Here is a 22374-nt window from a genome sequence, read left to right on the forward strand (position 1 = left end):
GGGCAATGACTTAATTGTAATAATTTTAAAAATACTAGTGACCTAAAATTAAACCATCAAGTTTGGTGTTGGGGAGGGGCCCATGTAGTTCGGTCCCTAATTATACAAATTCCAAAATAATTTATATTTGAATAAATTGTATTTCATTTGTATTAAATGAATATTTAATGGGGAATACTATATTCAAATCGTATTTTATAACGTCAAGATCTATAGAAACAACTCTCATGAAGATAAAATAGGAGAACGAGAGACAATACTCTCTTTTATATTTTCATTCATAAGACCATAATATTCAAGAGGAGACCGATTAATTTATACAAATTGATTGTAACACTCTAATCCAGTCTGATCCGAAAATCCATAGATTATAATGTTACACGAGACTACTGAATAGTGACCCAAAATTTTCCCTTAAAAAAAGAAATGCTTATAAATCGTTGAAAAATTAAGTCATCCATAGTAATAAAATAAACGTGGTAATAACGGTTTTACAAATCAATGGGGAGCTCCCAATATGCATCTAAAATACAAATATTGATGTACCAAATAAAGTTACAACTGAATACATAAAAGGGCCTACAATAGTACATGTCCTCTAAAGCATGACTCAAGACGTACTCTAAAGGTCTAGAAAGATGGTCTTGCACTAGAATGTGGCAACGATAACTCCCCACGATCTGTCCCTAAGAACCTGAGCACGGAAATACATTTCGAACGTTGAGCTTACGAGCTCAGTGCATCACTAATAATTGTAATATACTATATGCATTCATTTAATGATATGGATGGTACATGTCTGTACATACTAAATATTGAACTACTAAGCGGTGGCAGACATCATGGTGCGGTTGAGGGACTGCATCTCAGAGCGCACACACCCCTCTAGCCTGTTGGAATACCCTCAGGTGTCGTGGTGAGATCTGGAGCTGCATCGGAAGTGTATACCGGCCCCTTGGGTAAATGGGGTGATGTCTGAAGCTGCATCGAAAACGTACCCCGTCGACTTACTCCGTCAAGTCTTGTGAAATAGCGCCCAGACTGCTGAAGTGCCTTGGCACTGACTTGGATATCCCCTGATTGTCGTACTTATGCTAAGAGGAACTCGGGTGTTTTGATTGTTTCCCGACATTAAACAAGGCTAGTTTATGTAGTCATAGTTGTTACTATTTCTATTGTTCTGATAATTATTTTTTGTTATTGCTTGAAGTCTTATTTGTGTTATTAAGTGTATTTGGGGTACCTCGGGTCTGATCCCTTAATCCTTGGATTATTTATCCAAATCTGTTTGTGGGTACCGATATTGACTATTCAGTATCGTACTCGACTGTTGGTATCGATACCCTCCTGTTGGTATCGATATCCCCTGACTGAATAAGGTTGTTTGATTAAGGTAGTATCGATTGTTGGGGTATCGATATTGGACTAAGTATCGATACCAAAATTAGGTTCGATGATTTCAAAATTCCCCCAGTATTGAGACCCCTATTGGGAGTATCGATACCCTTGCCCTGATATCGATACTCTATATGAGTATCGGTACCGAAATTGCCTACTGTTATATTGGTCTCGATACCAAGCCAGTCGATATCAAAATCAGAGCATTCGTATCGAAACTCTAAAGATGAGTATTGATACTTCCCTTTAAAACTTGTCTTTTTAAGCCTGATTGAAGAACAATATCAATAATGTTCTAATATCGATACTACTACAATGGGTTGCCTTGTTTTAGTACGAAAAATCCTATCTGCCTACTCCAAATGTCTCATTGAGGTCCCCAACTTATGTTTAAGTGTTTTATGTATATTAGGGGCCATAAAGAGTCTATAAACATGCTAAAAACACTCAAATGATGAAATCTACCATGGCATGCTTAAAGCTTATGAAATCTATCAAAACTCTAATGAGCTACACATGGTATAGTTGAGTTAGAAATAAGTTACCTGATGACTCTAAGCTGCTAGGGGTGCCCAAAGATCAACCCAATGTGAGATTTTCTTTTCCTCTTACTTGAGAGCTTTCCCCAACTTCTCTCACTAGACAAAATCAAATATATAAATGACTAACGTTGCTGATTAAAGAAGAATTTAAAATGTTCTAAGAGGCCTAAATTTCCCCAAAACAAGCTGAAAATACTTGGGTTTCTAAAACCCCCACTAAACTCATTTTTGGTTACCTTGGTAGAATGAGAAAGTTGAGAGCTTAATTTGAAGCTGATGTGATGAGGATTATGAAACTTACCATAGTTTTCTTGAACTGAGCTTACGAAGCACAAAGCTTCCACATTTGTTCTTGCCAAAGGGAAAATGAAAGAGTGGGAGAAAAAGAGGAGAAGACAAAGAAGATAATCAAAAAGAGGAAGTTGGGTTCAGACGTGAGATCGCCAATCTTAATTGGTTTTCAGGCTTTATTTTGAACAATGGTATAATTACTCCCTTGGTCCTCTGATTTTTTACTGCAACTAAAAATACTCATTTTTACTCTCTATTGGGTTTAACTTAAGCCCAATCCAATTCAATTTGGGTTAAAGCTTCTTACAAGATAGAGATTTAATCCAATGCCTATGTTGGGTTAGCCTAAATCTCCTAACCTGAGATTCGGGGCGTTACAACTCTCCCCTCCTAATTAAAATTTTGTCTTCGAAATTTACCTGGGTAGAAGATGTGAAGATACTGAAACTGCATGTCCTTCTCAGTATCCTAAGTTACTTCCTCCACGCCATGGTTCCTCCACAACACTTTCACTAAAGGAATCCTCTTATTCATTAACTCCTTGACGTCTCTTGCTAGGATTCTGACTGGCTCCTCTGTATAGGTAATGTCTGAGTTGATGTTAATATGTTATAGGGGTATGACGTGAGAAGGATCTGAACGATATCTCCTGAGCATAGACACATGGAACATATTATATATACACTCCAATTATTGTGGTAAGGCTAACCTGTAAGCCATTGGTCTGACTCTATCGAGTTCTTCGTAAGGTCCTATAAAGCGCAGAGTCAACTTTCCTTTGCACCCAAAACAAAGAACTTTCTTCCAATGGGAAACCTTGAGGAATACCTTATTCTCAACTACAAACTCAACGTCTCTACATTTTAAATCTGCTTAAGACCTGTGTCTGTTTAAAGCTTCTTTTATCCAGCTCTGAATCAACCGAACTTTCTCTTCGGTCTCTCTAAACAAGTCTGGGACTACAATTTTACCCTCACCGAGCTCTTTTCAACGTAGCGGAGTTCTACACTTACGCCCACACAATGCGTTATACGAAGTGATCTGAATGCTCGACTGGAAGCTGTTGTTGTAGGAAAACTCCACTAATGACAAGTGGTCATCCCAACTACCCTTGAGATCGATGATCGTGCACCTGATCATGTCCTTAAGAATCTAGATAAATCGCTCTGACTGGCCATCTTTCTGAGGATGAAAAGATTATGCTGAAGTGTAGTTTGGTGCCTAAGGATTTATGGAGGGTTTCCCAAAAGTGAGAGGTGATTCGAGGATCCTTGTTTCAGATGATGGAAGTCGGTACACCGTACAACATAACTATCTCGCGGATGTACAACTGAGTCAACCTGTCTAAGGTGTAGTCCATCCTAATTAGAGAAAGTGTGTTGATTTGGTCAGTAAGTCTTCTATGACCCAAACTGCGCCGTACCTCTGTATGGTCATTGGTAATTTGGTCACGAAGTCTATGGTTACCTGTCCCATTTCCACTGAAGAATCTGAATGGGCTGAAGCAAACCTGAGGGAACCTGGTGTTCTACTTTAACCTGTTGACATACTAGGCATCTAGCGACAAACTCTAACACTTCTTTTTTTATGTCTGACCAAAAGAACATTTGGCGAAGTTCCCGATACATTTTATTACTACCTGGGTGTACTGTAAGGGGATTACAATGGGCCTCATGGAGAATCTTATTACATAATTGAGCATCTGTGGGCCGACATAAATGACCCCTAAAGTACAATACATTTATATCGCGTAACTCGAAACCTGGGGCTTCGCCCTGACGGACTTTCTCAATCTGAGTTCTCAATCGGTAATCCAAACTCTGCAGTCTCTTGGTTTCACCTAACAATTTTGGTTCAACTCGTAACTTGGCTAACAACCCACCATCACTGGATAAACTCAACCATGCTAGAAGGGCTTGTAACTCTGATATCGATTTCCTACTCAAGGCGTCTGCTACAACATTGGCCTTTCCTGGATGATAATCTATTACATAGTCATAGTCCTTGAGTAACTCGACCCATATATACTATTTGAGGTTCAACTCATTATGAGTGAGAAGGTACTTGAGGCTTTTGTGATCGGTGACGATGTGACACTTTCCCCAAAGAGGTAATATCGCCAAATCTTTAAGGCAAACACAACTGTTGCCAACTCTAAGTAATGGGTGGGATAGTTATGCTCATGAGTTTTAAGATATCGAAACGTATTGGCAAAAACTTTAACCACCTTTAATTATTCGAAGCTATCTTTATGCTTCTCATTCTAAATGAATGTGACTCCTTTCTAAAGTAGCTTGGTTAGTAGGACATCTATCATCGAAAAACCCTAAACAAATCGACAATAGTACCCGACTAAGCTAAGGAAGCTACGTACCTCAGACACATTTTTAGGTGGCCTACTCTACTATTGCCTGAATTTTCTTAGGGTCAACCTTGATGCCATCTTCTGACATGATATGACCCAAGAAAGAAACCTTTGATAGCCAAAATTCATACTTTTAAACGTGGCGTACAACTGTCTGTCTCAGAGAGTCTGAAAAATGATATGGAGATATTGGTCACGCTCATTTTCTGATCAGGAGTACACTAGAATGCCATCTATAAGTACCACCACAAACTGATCTAAGTAAAGGTGGAAGACTCGGTTCATTAGGTCTATGAATGTTACTGGAGCATTAGTGAGTCCAAATGGCATCACAAAGAACTCATAATGACTGTACCTCGTCCTGAAATCTATTTTTACCATATCCGTTTCCTTGAATTTTAACTAATAGTAGCCTGACTGTATATCAATCTTGGAGAAGATACACGCTCCTCTCAGCTGGTCGAAGAGCTCATATACCATGGGGAGTAGATAACGATTCTTAATGGTTAACTTTTTTAACTGTCTGTAATCACTGCACAACCTCATCGACCCTTCTTCATTTTTAACAAACAAGACTAACGCTCCACGATGAGAGATGCTCGATCGAATGAAAACTTTCTCAAGTAACTCTTGAATCTGACCCTTTAACTCCTTTAGTTCTGTCGGTGCCATGCGATAGGGAACAATGGACACCGGAGTGGATCTCGACATTACTTCAATGTCAAACTCTAATTTTCGCTCGGATGGCAAACCGGTAACTCTTCTAGAAACATCAGGAAAATATTGCACTGTTTGGATATTCTTGAGTGTTGGAACTGAAATTTGGGTGTCGACCGCGTGAGACAAGAAGGTCTTATACCCTCGGTCGATAATCTTTTGGGCTTTTAAAGCTGAAACTATCCTTATCTAGAGGGATCTCTAGCTAGTCATTTCTAACTTGGCCCCATCGACAGTCTTAAGTTTAAGTTGTCTAACTTTGTACCTCAAACTAGCATCGTACTATATTAATCAGTCCATCCCTAAAATCAAGTCAAACTCTCTAAAGGGTAATTCCATCAAGTCTGCTGGGAAGTTCTGATCATGAATCTCTACTGGGCATCACCTGTGGATCTTATCCACAAGGACATCTAGGCCTAGGGGTTGGAGACTCGAACACCCATCTCTAGGTTCTCTGTTGGGATGTCTATCTCTTGAGCTAGGTTGGAGTAGATATAAGAGTGAGCGGAACCATGGTATATCAATGCAATAACCAAAATTGAAAAGACTATGAATGTACCTGATATCACATCCATCACGTCGACCTCCACTCGAACTCGTACCGTATATTGTCTAGATGTCACTCTAAGCTCTGTACCGACTATTGATATAGTTATCCCATAGCTCTGCTGTCCAGACACATTACTACCACCCTTGGCTGGCCATCAGCCCCTCTGCACTGACAACACTGATATCTGAGTCGTTGCTGACGCTATACCCTGAGCTCCTAGGTAGTCTTTAACGAAGTAATCCAAAGATCTGCAATTGTAGTAACCCCCAAACTTTGCTGGCACGTCCCTGGGTACTTCCTCCCACACTGAGCACAAATAGGGTGAGTGAAGACTCGGGTCAACTCACTGGTGCTTTTCTCAAAGGTTAAGTTTAGTGGTCTCCTCCTAGAATCGAACCTACCTCCACGGTTAGAACTCTGCCTAGTCCTCCTCGATTATGCTGATAGGGTTCTTAACGAACCCTGATTATCTCTGGCCCTTTTAGTCAGAGTCTGAGAAGGCCTCACTAGCTCAGAAGCTCTCCTAGTTTGTCCAACAATATCTCTGGCCTACCTGGTCTGTCTATTTAGTGCTCTCTCGACTGTTTTCACCTGGTGGGTCAGTTGAGCGAAGATCCTTGGAGGATCGACTACGAGATGAGTCAAAATGTCGCAATGAAAGCCCTCTCTAAACCTACGGTAACGATGTGTCTCTATTGGAATCAGCTCTACCGCATACTTGCTAAATCTGAGAAATTCCTACTCATACTCCACCACTGAGCGATCACTCTGAGTCAGGTGCAGGAACTGCTCCACTAAGTTATCGATGTGGATATTCTCGATGTACTTTTTTCTGAACTCGGTGAGAAACTACTCCCAAGTCGACCTCTCTGGCTCCATCGCAATCTCAATAGTCTCTCACCACTCTACCATGTCACTCTTAAGCAGAGTGGTGATGTATTCAAGGTTACCTGTTGGGGTAAGATGCATATATATATAAGGGTACGAAGCGTCTCTTTGAGCCACTGGTCGCATGCTATAGGGTCATCATCCTCTGCCCTAAAGAACTCAGTGGTCTTATATATGCGGAGTCGCTTTACTAGGGACTTATAGGGAATGACCGTTAGTTGAATTGGAGGTACTGGTAGGGAGGTGGTTTAGTTGACGAGCTAAAGAGAGATCTAGCGATCTGCCTAAGTACGGAGGTGAGGCTCCTGAAGAATGTAGCCTTATCAACCCACACATCTATAGAAGTCTGTCGGTTGTAGGTATCTGGGATAAATCCCTCACTAGTATCTGTTGACAGTGAGGCTTGACTATCGCCTTTTCTATCCTGATTATAGGTTGGGTCATCTACCATACGTTTTATCTGAAATGAGAATAAAAAAAGGGGTCATTATCGTCATTCTAGTATTTATAGTACTCTGAATTCCCTAGAGGCATGTACATATACAAACGTTGATTGACTCTAACACGCGGGTCTTAAGAATGACTAAACCTGGATGCTCTGATACCACTAAATGTAATACCCTAATCTAGTTTGACCCAAATATTCATGGATTATAAGGTTATACGGGACTATCGAAATAGTGACCCAATTTTTTTAAAAAAAGAACTGCTTATAAATCATTGAAAAATTAAGTCATCTATAGTAATAAAATAAATGTGGTAATAATACGAGTTTACAAATCAATGGGGAGATCCCAAAATACATCTACAAAATACAAATATTGATTTACCAAATAAAGTTATGACTGAATACATAAAAGGGTCCATAATAGTACATGCCCTCTAAAGGAAGACTTAAGACGTACTCTGAAGGTCTCTGGAAAGTTGGTTTGTTGCACTAGAATGTCTGGCAACGATAACTTCCAAAGATATGCCCCTAAGAACCTGCGAACGAAAAAAAATTCCGAATGCTGAGCCTACGAGCTCAGTGCATCACTAATAATTGTACCATATTATATGCATTTATTTAATGAGATGGGTATTGGCACATGTCTGTACATACCGAATATTGAACTACTAAGCGGTGGCAGGCATCATGGTGCGGCTTAGGGGCTATATCTTGGAGCTCACACACCCCTTTTGCTTGTCGGAATACCATCAGATGTCCTTGTGAGATCCGGAGCTGCATCGAAAATGTACACCGGGTAAATAGGGTGAGGTCCAGAGCTGCATCAAAAATGTACACCCCACCAAATTACTCTGTCGAGTCTTGGAGCAATTGTGTCTAATTGGCTGCCGAAGTGCCTTGGCACTAACTTGGATATCACATGACTGTCATATTTTTACTAAGAGGAACTCGGGTGTCTTGACTGTTTCCAGAGCATCAAATAGGGCTAGTTTTATGTAGTCATAGATGTTACTGTTTCTACTATTCTGACGTTTATTTCTGCTCTCGCTTGAAGTCTTATTTGCTATTATTAGAGTGTATTTGGGGTACCTCGGGTCTGATCCCTTAATCCTTAGATTATTTATTCAATTCTATTTGTGGGTATCGATATTAACCTTTCAGTATCGATACTTGACCCTTGGTATCGATACCTACATATTGGTATTGATACCCCTGACTGAATAAGGCTGTTTGATTAAGGTAGTATTGATACTCGAGGTTGAGTATCGATACTTTGGTGTTGGGGTATCGATACCAAAATTGGGTTCGATGATTTGAAAATACCCCTAGTATGGATAACCCTACTGAGATTATCGATACCCCTGCCCTGATATCGATACTCTATGTGAGTATCGATATCGAAATTGTTTATTGTTATTGGTCTCAATCAGTTGATATCGAACCCGGGGCATCAATATCGATACTCTAAGGATGAGTAATGATATTGCCCTTTAAAACTTGCATGTTTTAAGCCTGATTGAAGAATATTATCTATACTGTTCTTACAGTATCTATACTATTACTACGGGGTGCCCTGTTTTGGAACAAAAAATCCTATATTTCTATCCCAAATGTCCCATTGAGGTCTTTAACTAATGTTTAAGTGTTTTATGTGTTATTATGAGTCATAAAGAGTCTATAAACATGCTAAAGACACTCAAATGATGAAATCTACCATGTCATGCTTCAAGTTTATGAAATCTATCAAAACTCATCTAATGAGCTACACATTGTATAGTTGAGTTAGAAATGAGTTACCTGATGATTCTAAGCTACTAAGGGTGCCCAAAGGTCAACCCAATGTGAGCTTTTCATTTCCCATTGTTTGAGAGCTTTCCCTTACTACTCTCATTAGACAAAATCAAGTATATAAATTACTAATGTTGTTGGGATGATTAGAGAATAATTTAAAATGTTATAAGAAGCCTAAATCTCCCCAAAATAAGTTAAAAATAGTTGGGTTTCTAAAACCCCCCACTAAACCCATTTTTGGCTACCATGGTAGAATGAGAAAGTTGAGAGATTAATTTGAAGCTGAGGTGATGAGGATTATGAAACTTACATTAGTTTTCTTGAACTGAGCTTACAAAGCACAAAGCTTCTACGTTTGTTCTTGCCAAAGGGAGAAGCAAATAGTGGGAGGAGAAGACAAATAACATAGCAAAAAAAGAAAGTTGGGTTCAATCGTGTGATCACCAATCTTAATTGGATTTCATTCTTTATTTGGAGCAATGGTATAATTACTCCCTTGTTCCCTTTGATTTCGGACTACAACTAACAATATCCCTTTTTACTCTCTATTGGGCTTAACTCAAGCCCAATTCACTTCAATTTGGGTCAAAGCTTCCTACAAGCTAGGGCTTTAATGAAAACCTATCTCGGGTTAGCCCAAATCTCCTAACCTGGGATCTGGGTCGTTACACTAATAGTTGAAGTTAGTTAGGAAACGGCCTAACATCCTAAACTGATAACTCCATAAAAAGGTCATATTTGAGACCTTTTCACTTAAGTTATTGACTGTCTAAGAGCTTATTTAGGAATATATAGATGCATTTAGGAGCATATAGTTAGATGTGGTGGAATTCTATTTGCTGCGACATTTTATTTTGTAATCGGTGCTGCTTTATGGGAAAGGTGCTTGTTTGGTGATGTACAAGATTTGGGAGCAAGGAAAATAAAAAGGGAAATACTGTGACATGATGAGACTGCTAAGCAGAACGCAAATGCCGATTCAGTTGGCATTTTGAGAGCGAACAAAATGAAATAAGATATTTTTTAGAGCCAACTATCCCTATCTTTATGTGATCTTTACCCGTGAGGAGATATCTGCCTAGAGGGGACCACGCGGTGCTGCAGCTGATCTTACTGGACCACTCCCTGTTGTAGCTGATCCTGCCGAACCACGCCTTGCTGCAACTGATCCTATCGGACCATGCCCTGCTGCAGCTGATTCTGTTGGACCTCAACCTACTGCAGCCTAATCTTGTCGGGTACTCAGCCAGCCTCCCAGGCTGGACCATTTACAGTTGCCCAAGGGGACCACTGCCACCTCTTCTCACCTTCACGTGAATAAAGCATGATTTGGGGTATCCTAGGAATTTTAACACAAATTCCTAGGTTTATTCTCCCCTATAAATAGGAGATGAAGTCACATTGTAAAGAGACTTTAGACATGTTGTCTTGAGCTTATTTTTAGAGAGAAAAATGTCTTTCCTTTTTCCATCAATCGTTTTTGCCGTGGCTTTCCTCCGTTAACAAGCTAGAGGGAGTGGCGAACTAGGCGTCCGAGATGAGTTAGCTCGCTAGGTAATTCGTGGTGGCCGAGAGAAGCTCTGGCAGTGCACGTCAAAGGCTTTTCATCATTCCCTTTGCTCTTTGCTTTTATTTTTATCATTTGGGTTGTAAGGAACATATTAACTTCTTGTTTTGTGCTTGAAACATTTGAACCCCACCATGAACTAGTCTTATTTGGTGGGAGTTCATTTTGGATATTTAAGTTTTACTTTAATGAATGGTTATTTTGTATGTTATTGTCTGTTTTGTTTATGAAGTTTAATGCCTTAAGGTTGTAGGAGCTATGAGAGTAGCCATTCCTTTTGAGATTACTTAGCGTAAGAGAATGTCTAAGTAGCACATATTTAGTGTTCAAGAGAAACTAGGGAATAACCACATAAGCAAGGGGTTCTAGGTAGTAACTAGGCCTAATCCACCTTAGAAATAAGGGTAGGATTTCAGTCGACTAAAAGGAGTAATGCGTGATCGAGATGTTAATATTGTCGCAAAAAGGTATTGACGTGACATATCCTGTTATCTGGACCAATAGGATCCCTGCAATAGCTAACGCCAACTGGTTTGCCAAGACATCTTCAACCTGTCGAGTCCCTTAACTAGATATAACATATGACACTCTTAGTAAACGCTATCGGGCAGATAAGGCATAGAAGTAAGACTATTCTGAGAAGTAGACTTAAATTTCCCAAGTGACTCCTATCATTCATTCCCATAATAGCTTGTTGTGTGAGGAATCTAAAGTCCTTATAATCAAATCCAGTATTTATATTTTGTTTTGCCTTTACATTTTCAATTGATTTCACTACACTCAATTTACTTTTGCCAAGACATTTCCATCTATTTTGCCACAACATCTCTATTTATTGCCACATTACATTACACCATCATTCAATTCCCACCAACATCCATTTCATTTTGCCATAGAATTCTCATTTGTGAATACCATTAGCTATACTTAGTCACTTTAGAATAGTGCATAAACTTTACTCAAGATCTCTCCAATCCCTGTGGATACGATACTCACTCATCACTGTATTACTTGTTCGATTGTGTATACTTGCACATATTTCACGTCCATATTAGTACTCACAAAACGCGGACATAAACCTTAAAAACTATCAATAGGAAACATTCTGAGTGATGCAACACACACACCTACTCTGCAATGCCACTTTACTATGACATAATACTCTAATATTCCCCTTACAAACCATTTTTTCTTTGAAAACAAAAACAAGGCCAAACCTATAGAAATATAGCAAGAAAAAACAACAAAATCCAACAGGAGAAACACACAACAACCAATAGCAAACAGAAGTAACAAACAACAACCAACAAAGAAAAAGACAACCATTTGAAAATAAGAAGAGCAACATCAAAAGAAATAGAAATCATATATACTCCTATAAACAAAATCAAACCTGTCAACAGAAGCTTTATTGACACCCACTTCTTTCATAAGGTGCATAGGATCCACACACAACTTAAGTAGATGTCTATGAAAAGACGGAGTAGACAAAGGCTTGGTGAAAACACCTGCCACCTGTTCATATGCTGGTATTTAATTCATACATTGGTATTTATTCACATGCAACTTCCCAGCAGCAACTTGTTCCCGAACAAAAAAAAAAGTCAAGTTCATCATGTTTAAACTTCGAATGTAAAACTGGATTTGTTGATACCACGATATCACTTGTGTTGTCACACCACATAACATGCTCACCTTCAGACTACACATACAACTCACGCAACAAAGACTGAAGCCATAAATCTCAGATGTAGCACATGTAACACTACGATACTCAAACTTCGCGGTTGACTGAGCAACAACCTGTTACTTCCGAAAACACCATGAAATAGGATTCCCACAAAAAAAGATAGTAACCCGTCGTTAAATGCCTATCATCAACATCATTCCCCAGTTAGCATCAATAAACCCTATAATAGTCGAGCAACGATAAGAAGAAAAATGTAAAGCAAAATCAATGGTTCCCTGTAAATAGCGAAGAATACGTTTAACAACCAACAAATATGCATCGCAAGGTGTCTGCATAAATTGACAAACCCTGTTAACAACAAACGTTATGTCGTCTAGTAATCGCAATGTAATGAAGAGCTCCAACAATACTACGAAACTCAGTCACATTCTCAATAGGACTTCCATCATTTAAAGAGAACTTATAACTCATGATCATTGGCGTAGGAAGTAGGAACACTCCCTGCACTTACAAATCCATATTTCTGCAAGAAGTCAAGAATATAGTTTTTCTAATTTATAGGTAAACCCCCGTTAGAATCATAGTGAACTTCAACACCTAAAAAAATATCGAAGCACTCTAAAGTCTTTAAGAGCGAAAACATTTAAGTTTGTAACCACACTCTGAACTTACTTCACTATGACATAATACTCTAATATATAAAATTAACGAATTGAGTTTTGATTTTTATTTTTCGTATCAAACAATCCACGTTTCACGTACCATAAAGTGGTCGTGTCAATAATTTGATTTGCCAGTGTAAGTTTCATGCTACTTTAAATTAATCACAAGAATATATATATATATATATATATATTAAATACCAAATAATTTAATCTAACGGTCAATTGAATTTCAGTTTTTAAGTAAAATACGCAAAATAAAACTCGAGATACTGAAATTTAAATGTATAAAGAGAATAGGGACATATAGTAAAGATATACCTTATTTTTTAAAATAATTAGTAAGTTATTTTCTCACCGTTGTTTTCAACTCGAATCAACATTCAGCATTTTATCATTGTGGGATAAGATACCGAATCAGATTCCAGTTGGAGCTTTGTGATCCAAAACGAAGGCGTTTTATTCTCAGTTGAACAGTTTTCGACCTCGGAACTGAAGTTGACATGAGTTGCATTCCGAGTTCTGACTTTATATATATATATATATATATGTATATAAATTCCTCTTTATATTTGAAGCCTTCAATTTGAGTCGTAGTAGTGGCTCTGTTTGGCCGACGAGAAAAAGAGTCGGGAGGAAGGTAAGATAATTTGATTTTGCGTGTTTTTCTTTTATTAAGATTTTGGTTGCTTTGAGAGTTTGAATATTCCGCCTTCTCTTTTTTCCCCCTTTTTCGCTCTGGAAATTATATTTATTTTGCATTTTATTTTCTCTTACTTTTCTGTTTCTCAGCAGCCAAACGAGAAATGTTTAGAAACTGAGCTTTGGTTAATTGACTTATCTAAGTTTAAATTCCGTGTATAATTTTATTTTCTTTTCTTTTTTCCACAGATTTTCCTTCTGAATTAGCAGCTGGAATGGGAGTTTTCGTATCTAAAATTAAGTTCCGAGTTATTATAAAATTAAACTCTTAGTTCGTTCTTCAGTATCATTTGATTCTTAGTTGTTAATACTATGGCGATAGGGATAATAAGCTCTGCTTTAGCAAATTCAGAGAAGATTTTAGCCTCTGATCATGGCTCAGTAGTTGCAATAAACTTATTTGTGGCGCTCCTTTGCGGGTGTGTCGTGATCGGTCATTTGCTAGAGGAAAATCGATGGATAAACGAGTCAATTACTGCCCTTGTCATTGTAAGTTTTAGTTTTTGTACACGCGCGCGCGTATGTTGTTAAAGAAACAAAAGCCATTAATTTTGATTTTTTTCCATTGCAGGGACTATGCACTGGAGCTGTAATTCTGCTTACAACCAGAGGACAAAGCTCTCATCTTCTAGTGTTCAGTGAAGATTTGTTCTTCATTTATTTGCTTCCACCTATTATTTTCAATGCGGGGTGAGTTTTTGATGCTTGCATTTAATCTTTACTTTTGTATTGAATTGATTTCTTGAGGAACTTGATTTTTGTTTTAGCTGTCCCAAGTGAAATTGCATTTAAATGTGTGTGTATTTTTTTTGGGTTTAATTTAGGACCAGACCCGTCCATCTACAAGTGTGGCCATACGTCACAAAGCCCCAAATTTAGGACCCAAAATGTCATGATTTTGGATCTAAAAGTGTTTGGAGGATGACACTTTTTAAATAAAATGTAACGATTATAGGGTTGTTTTGTGACATTGTCTTAGTTTTATATATTTGAAATTTTCTTTTATTTTATAAGAAATAATCGTAATATAATAAATTTTGATATTTTACAATTTCATCTTCTTATAAAATATTTTGAGGGCCTCTTTTTAGAAGGTGGCATGGGGCCTACACGTTTTTTTGGGATGGGACCCGTTTAGGACCATATACTGGAACTATGGTATGCCAACTCTTTATTTTCTAGAAATATTTTTTCCCAACATTCATGTGCAACCCATGTTTTAAATATGGGTATAGACATATGACATTCCAAAGATCTTCAAAAATCAAATGTATGGAAAACTTGGGAAAAGTTGAATATACGTGTGTTGGACACATACTGTTTTGACAATCACATTTGAGTCTAAGTAACATAGTATTGTGATAATGATTTTTTGCTAACCTAAAAGCTGCTGAGCATTGACAATAATTGGTATTTTTCTTTATATCAGATTCCAGGTGAAGAAGAAGCAATTTTTCCGCAACTTTATGACTATCATGCTGTTTGGTGCTGTTGGTACTTTAATCTCTTTTGGCATCATTTCTGTAGGTATGTTTAATGGTTTGATAGCCTCCGTATATTTCATATTACAATTTGCTGCTGAAACTCAGAGGTCTTACCCTGCATGTGTTGCCTTGAGCAACTTGATGTTTAGTTGAAGGTGGCTGGTTTATGAAATCCATTGGATTCAGATTACAATTGAAACTCACTGTTTATTTTACTTACAGTATCTCTGTCCAAACACCTGTTTCTAACACATACTGAGACGTGGGTATAGAATATGACCCTGTGAGATCCTTCCAAATACATGGAAAAACTTAGGAAAAATTGAACATATCAGTGTGGGACATAGTCCCTATCCAATGCTGACACCCAAGTCTTAAGCGCATGACACTTTATGCTAAATTTGTCATATCATGGCTGGTTAAAAGATTGTTCAGGATGATGATGGAATAATTGGAACCTTGCCCTTAAGTTATTTGTTTATATAACTGTACATTGCATCTGTATTACTCAGATTTGGGTGTGAGTGCTAGATACGGTCATGTGTCTGGACTGTGGCATTGATATGTTCAGCAGTTTCAAAATTTTTCGTGTATTTGAAGAATCCTTAGAGGATTATATCCTTGTGCCCATGTTTGAAAATGTGTCCGACACGGGTGTCTGACTTGAGTACTTAGGAAAAGAAAAGTCAGAGCAACATAATTAATTGAATAATTATCCTACTATCTATTAATTTTGCTTCAATTTTTGTGACTTAGGTGCCATACGTTTCCTCAAGAAGATGAATATTGGTGATCTTACCATAGGGGATTATCTTGGTAATATTTGTGCTGCTACCTTGTTCCTATTTATTGTTGAATTTTATGTTTTTGTCTTTTACTAATTCTTACTCTCTTAACTGGCAGCAATCGGTGCAATATTTTCTGCGACAGATTCTGTTTGCACTTTGCAAGTATGTATGTGTGAGATCTAGATTCTTATTAGAACTTTTGAAGGGCAGTTGTTCTCTATGTTGCTTTACTGTTCATTTTTCTAGGATTGTTTTTGTTCTACACCCGTATTCAATGCTCATACCCAAGTCCGAGTAACATAACTTGTACTGACCTATTTATCCTCTCTTTGTCTGGACAGGTTCTTAATCAAGATGAGACACCTTTATTATACAGTCTGGTTTTTGGAGAGGGAGTTGTCAATGATGCCACATCAGTTGTTCTTTTCAATGCAATCCAGAGCTTTGATCTTTCTCACTTTGACTCAGCCATTGCTTTGCAATATGTCGGAAACTTTTTGTATTTATTTATTTTAAGTACTTTGTTGGGAGTTTTGGTGAGGTTTTCTTTCTCTTCCCAGTTTGAATTTCCTTGATTTTGGTTTGGATATCTTTCATCATCTTTGTTCGTCTTCTACAGGCCGGATTGCTTAGTGCTTATATTATTAAAAAGCTCTATTTTGGAAGGTTTGTTTAAGAAGCTCTATTTTAGCGCTAATTGAATTATCCAATAATTTCATGGGATATGAATGTAGAATAGTTGAACTTCTCGCATCCACAATTTCGGTTGAACATGATAGGATTGTATATATACTTATTATCCTTAAAAGTTGGGATGACAATGGTTCAGTCGGCTCTTAAAAAGCTTTATGATAAATGTGCAGCTTTTTTTTATTGAACCTAGAATCCTACCACTTCAATAGTTTTCTAAAATTTAAAACAATACAGTTGTTTTATAAAGCATTTTCACTAAGTTAGAAATAAACTGAACTGAATACATTCAAGTAATATCTGAACCAAATACTACAATTAGAATCAGTTTTTAATTTTCTCCTTTTTCTTCACTGAATCCTACTGTTATATATGATTAGTTATATGCAATGGTAAATACTTGCTTGTGTGATAAGTGAAGGCAGGAAGTTTGGGTCCTTTTAATAATAGTGTCCTCATTCATAGTTTCCTCTTCTTGCAAAACAGGCACTCCACTGATCGTGAGGTTGCTCTCATGATGCTTATGGCTTACCTATCGTATATGCTAGCTGAAGTAAGGTTTCCTTGAACTTGTAAGGCACCCTCTCTCTTTCGTGTTATGCTAAAGGCGGTCTCACCACAATGTTTGGCTCTATTGTATTGCAGCTTTTCGATTTCAGTGCTATTCTCACAGTATTCTTTTGTGGGATTGTTATGTCTCATTACACATGGCATAATGTTACAGAAAGTTCGAGAGTGACAACCAAGTATGTCCAATATCCAAAAGCATTTAATTTGAATGGTTAAATTCTTTGTTGTTTCGATAGTTGGATCAGACACCTATTAGAATATAGAGATAGAGATATGATTATTCAAGAACCATCCGTTATATGGAAAACTTAGAAAAAACTGACCATACTTGTGTCGAATAAATATCCGTACTTGACACTCTCGTCCTAGTCGAGTAACATGTACATGTACATTTCCTCCAATAATTCAGAATTTCTTTCTGCCAATTTCTGCAATTTGCCCCCAGAAATTAATTTCACTACTGGTGTTTTCTGACAGCCTTGAATTACTATCTTCTGACCAATTCTGTCAAAGTTTAGGGTCATGGCATTAAAGTCCATGCTAATAGGGCTGAATTCCTTCGTCCAGATGACCCCGAGAACCGTGTCACTGCCTCACATATGTAGCACTCTAAAATCATGCTGAAATTCATGGCCCTGCATCTTCCAAGTCATTTTGTTGCTATTAGCTGTACCGAACAATTTCGTCCCATTGGCAACTGTGATGGCCAAAGAATGAGTCTGCACTACTTCTATTCCCTCTTTAGCCCCATGTAGGAGTCACAAAACTGTGGGTGCTTCCACTATCAATAAGAATATTCAATGGCTTCCCTTTTAGTAGTCCTTGAATTCTAAGTGTCTTGTAACCAATATTGCCCGTCAATGCATTAATGGATATTTTCAATGGTTCCTCTCCGCATTCTTCTTTGTCTTCCTTCAAATCAGCCTCTTCATCCTCTTCCATTGAATTTAATTGTTGAGGAAAATTTTTCCCAACATTTGAAACAAAGATTATTGGTTTTCCTATATTCCAGTAGACTCTGTTTAGCATTTGGTGCAGCAGGTGCAGGTCTTGAACTTTGGAGAGAGCTATAGTTTCTGTTGGCCACAACTTGGTTGGAATAAGATGTATTTCTAACCTGAACCCTGTACTTCTTGTTTTCTATCTCCAAGGATAACTCATACAGCTTAGATTGTCGGTATGCACCAGCTAGTGTTTTGGATTCATGAACTTCAACCTGATGCTTGAGTTCTTTCTTTAACCCATTCACAAAACTAGACAAAGTAATCCTCCCCTAAGTAAGTGTTCTGTTGCAGCATGAAAGGCCTCAATTCCTCAAATTTCTCTTGGTAATCTTCCACAGTAGTTTTCTGCAATAATTTGTTGAATTCTTCAATTATGTCTGAATAAGTTCGATCCCCAAAAAGATGGCATAGGTCTGCTCGAATTCATGCCATGTCACTCGATTTGTCTGCATTATGTACCCATCGAACCAAGTTTCAGCCTTGCCAACCAGGTACATGGATACCATTTCAAATCTTTGTTCTGCAGGAACTCCAAATAAGTTGAAATATTTCATGCATTTCCGAGTCCAACTTCTAGGGTTATTGCCATCAAACATCTGCAGTTCTATTTTAGGTCTGGGTATGGAAGTGTTTGAATTTCCAGGAATTTTTTTTTTGGGAATCTTTAGTACCCATACATTCTTCCCCCATATTGTTGACCTCGACAGTGCTTCCCAGATTGTTCCCCATTTTCATTTTCTGTGGAATGCTGGGTGAAGTCTGAAAAGGTATGGTTTTGTTTTGAGGGTTCTGTTGAGTTGGTAAGCTAGGTTTTGTTGACAAAATACCAGGTTCAGCAGGATGATAGGAATATCTTTCCTTATCACTAATAACAGTTGCCGGTGCAGGTATTTTTTTCCATCTGATTTAGCTTAAGCATTTGGTGTTCCATGATTGGGATCCTTCTGGTTACTGAAAAGGCTTTGTTGTTCTGACTCATCTTCCTTGCCTTGAAGTATCTGTAGTATCCTCTCCATGTAACTTTGGTGCTCACCCAACCTTGATTCTATGCTGCTCAACCTTCCTTCTTTCTCCTCCCACCATTTAGTCACCTTAGTACCATCGTTTAGCTGGTTCAGTCTATTCTGAATTTCATCAACTTGTTGCTGAATGGCAGTTGAGTTTGCAGGGTCTGCCATGGATGAAGTTTGCTTTTGTTTATCCTGTTTAATGTTGTCAGGAAGCTAGGCTCTGATGGCAGTTTGTTAGGACTTCAGGTAACTTTTAGGGTTTTTTTAGGAAGGATTGAAGAAGATGATAGGAAATAGGTTTTAAGAATTCAGAGAAAATAGTTCATTTCATTCATAAGTCCTCTCATTCAATACAGTTTCTTATATATTTACTGATTCAATGTCGGTTCCTTACTTGGTTCAGGTTGCCCATCCTCTAGCCCGTTTTGTTCAGCCATCTCAATCCCTAGTTGTATTTTCTTCCCAATTTTCCCTCTGCAATTCTCAATCCATTCCTCAATTCCCCCTTTCAAACCCTAATTTGGTTTCCACCGTGACATAGCATAGGTTGAATTAGTTTGTCACTTTTCTTGGTCTTGCGAGAAAGCAGCCAAGCCAACCAGTCATGGTATAAATTTATTACGTTAAGCTAATTCTTTCAGGAAAAAAAAGAGCTGATGCATTTTTTTGTTAATTATTAACTATTTTTATAATTTTATTACATTAATAAGTTTCTAAATGTTAAAAAATAAATAAACCATTTTGTTCAACCAATTGAACTGAGATCTGAAAGTCTGACCGGTTTGACCTCTGATATGGTTTTTTGACATTAGATAAAATTGAACATATCTTAATCAGATACGTGCTCATAATTGTCACTAATACCTGAATAACATAGGTTGAATTTATTTTCCGTTTTTCATTTTTCGATTTTGGAAGAAAGCTAGGCAACCCTGATCATGGCACTGGTGCCATTGCTCCCAATTGATTATTGCAGGCATGCTTTTGCAACTTTATCATTTGTTGCTGAGATTTTCATCTTCCTTTATGTTGGAATGGATGCATTGGACATTGAGAAGTGGAATGTTATTAGTGATAGGTGAGGCCAATACTAAACAGTTTTTAGATCTTACAGGTAACTTAAATGCAGATTTAGTTTATCCCTTTTCTTTGCAGCCCCGGGGAATTAATCGGGGTGAGTGCAATTCTTTTGGGGTTGATTCTTGTCGGACGAGCAGCCTTTGTTTTCCCCTTATCCTTCATATCCAACTTCACCAAGAAAGCTTCACATGAGAAACTTCACTTCAAACAGCAGGTACAATTGTCATATAGGGATATGAGGAGTATCCTTTACATGTATGTAAAAACTTAGAAACTTTTGATTAGAAACTTTTGATCATAACTAGGCTTGTTAATGAGACGAGACAAATTGTGAGTTATTTGAGTTCAACTCGATTAATGCTTAATCAACACTCGAATTGAATGGATTCGGCTCGAGTTTTTAACGAGTCAAAGCGAGCTACTTAATACCCGACTAGAAAAGCTAGCTAGCAACTCAAAAAAATCTATATATATTAAAATTTTAATTTTTTGAATTAAATTATTAATAATATTATCATTCATGTGTCTTTTTTTAAAATATAATATAAGGTTTTCATGCACTTAAGTTTTAAGTTCGAGTTCGAATGTGAGCTTCAATCGAGCTAAGTCTAAGAATGTTTCAAGTTTCAATTTTTTATTTCAAGTCGAGCTTGAAAATTTTAAGCTTGCAAACTTTTGAGTCGATTTCGGACTTAGTTTTAAACTTTTTAAATCAAATCCAGCTCAACAATACTTGAGCTTGATTCGACTTGTTTTGGCCGTAATCATAGCCATATTAGACACATACATGTATCCTGCCGCATTCAAGTTCGAGTAACATATGTGATTTGTATCTCGAGTGTGCCTGAGGTAGATTTGAGGAATTCATAGCTCTGTCGACGATTATTTTCAGGTTACGATTTGGTGGGCCGGTCTTATGCGCGGAGCTGTCTCGATGGCACTTGCTTACAATCAGGTATGAGATAAAAAAAAAGTTCAATTCTCATGCTGGATTTCAGGTTCTACTATTTGTACGAGTTTGAATTGTAACTTGTCAATACTTGTTAAAAATAAAATACATCTTAAATATAAAAATACTCAACTACACTAGAAGCTAGTCGAGTTGAGCATTATGAAAATCTGTTAGCTCGAGATCTTCGAATTTGACTAGAAAATGAACGAACTAGACTCGAATAGTTTGTGAACACAAATATTCACAAGTAATACACGCGACAAGCAGAACTAGTAGAGAGAAAATGTGTAATGATGGACTAAACTATTTGTCTTTGCAGTTTACCAGCTTAGGCCATACACAGCTACGAGGAAATGCAATGATGATAACCAGCACAATCTCTGTTGTTCTTTTCAGCACAGTGGTAAGACATAGTATATGTATGCTACTTGGATTCGAGTCGAGTGTTGAATACTGATATGTGTCCGATATGAATACCGCAAGATTTTCCAAGTTTTTTCATGTGTATTAATATGAAGAGTGACACAATTGTCGAATGCAACTATTTCACGAAAAATAAAGACACGAAACAAACATAACAGATTATCCCTTTCTTTGTCACTAAAAGCATTGATCATAATGTCTTGTTCACTTGTTACAGTCGTGTAAATAAAAATTATGCACGTTTTCTGCTACTTATGCATTTCTCTGCTCCTTTAAACCATGCAGGTTTTTGGATTGATGACCAAACCATTAGTGAGCATCTTACTTCCTTCACCAAATCATCTCACGAGAATGCTTTCTTCTGAGCCGTCTACTCCGCAATCGTTTGTCATACCTCTTTTTGGTAATGAATCAGAGGCTGATCAAAGCAACCAGAATGTCCGGCGACTGACCAGTTTGAGAATGCTCTTGACGACTCCTTCCCGCACCGTGCACTACTACTGGAGAAAATTTGATGACACCTTCATGCGGCCTGTGTTCGGTGGAAGAGGTTTCGTTCCATTCGTTCCCGGATCACCTACGGAGAGAAATGATCATCAATGACAATGAAAAGGTACTAGTATATTTTGAAACCTTCATAGACATTCTGGCTTGTTTAATGTTCACAGTCTACATTATTTTGTAATCTTCATAGACCATCTGGCTTGTATATAAATTTTTATAGGTTAATAATTCATATTATATAAATTGTGCCATTATATA

The 22374-nt window shown here is 37.6% G+C and overlaps 1 protein-coding gene across 2 annotated transcripts; it reads left to right on the top strand.

Annotated features, from left to right (window-relative positions):
* The first annotated feature begins 13529 nt into the window (after positions 1-13529).
* LOC120152748 (sodium/hydrogen exchanger 1-like) lies at positions 13530-22374 on the top strand. Of its 2 annotated transcripts, XM_039164901.1 has the most exons (15): positions 13530-13549; positions 13801-14100; positions 14183-14301; positions 15041-15138; positions 15852-15911; positions 15999-16045; positions 16225-16419; positions 16503-16549; positions 17060-17126; positions 17219-17319; positions 20134-20235; positions 20313-20451; positions 21130-21192; positions 21509-21592; positions 21898-22215. In XM_039164901.1, exons 2-15 carry the CDS (start codon positions 13924-13926, stop codon positions 22213-22215), a joined length of 1617 nt encoding a protein of 538 aa, XP_039020832.1. In that variant the 5' UTR covers positions 13530-13549; positions 13801-13923. The 2 variants fall into 2 exon arrangements, with proteins under 2 accessions (XP_039020832.1, XP_039020833.1); XM_039164902.1 differs by lacking the exon at positions 13530-13549 and having other exon boundaries at positions 13924-14100; positions 21898-22374.

This window comes from Hibiscus syriacus, unplaced genomic scaffold, assembly GCF_006381635.1.
Source record: "Hibiscus syriacus cultivar Baekdansim isolate YM2019G1 unplaced genomic scaffold, ASM638163v2 tig00111095_pilon, whole genome shotgun sequence".
In the NCBI taxonomy this organism is placed as follows: domain Eukaryota; kingdom Viridiplantae; phylum Streptophyta; class Magnoliopsida; order Malvales; family Malvaceae; genus Hibiscus; species Hibiscus syriacus.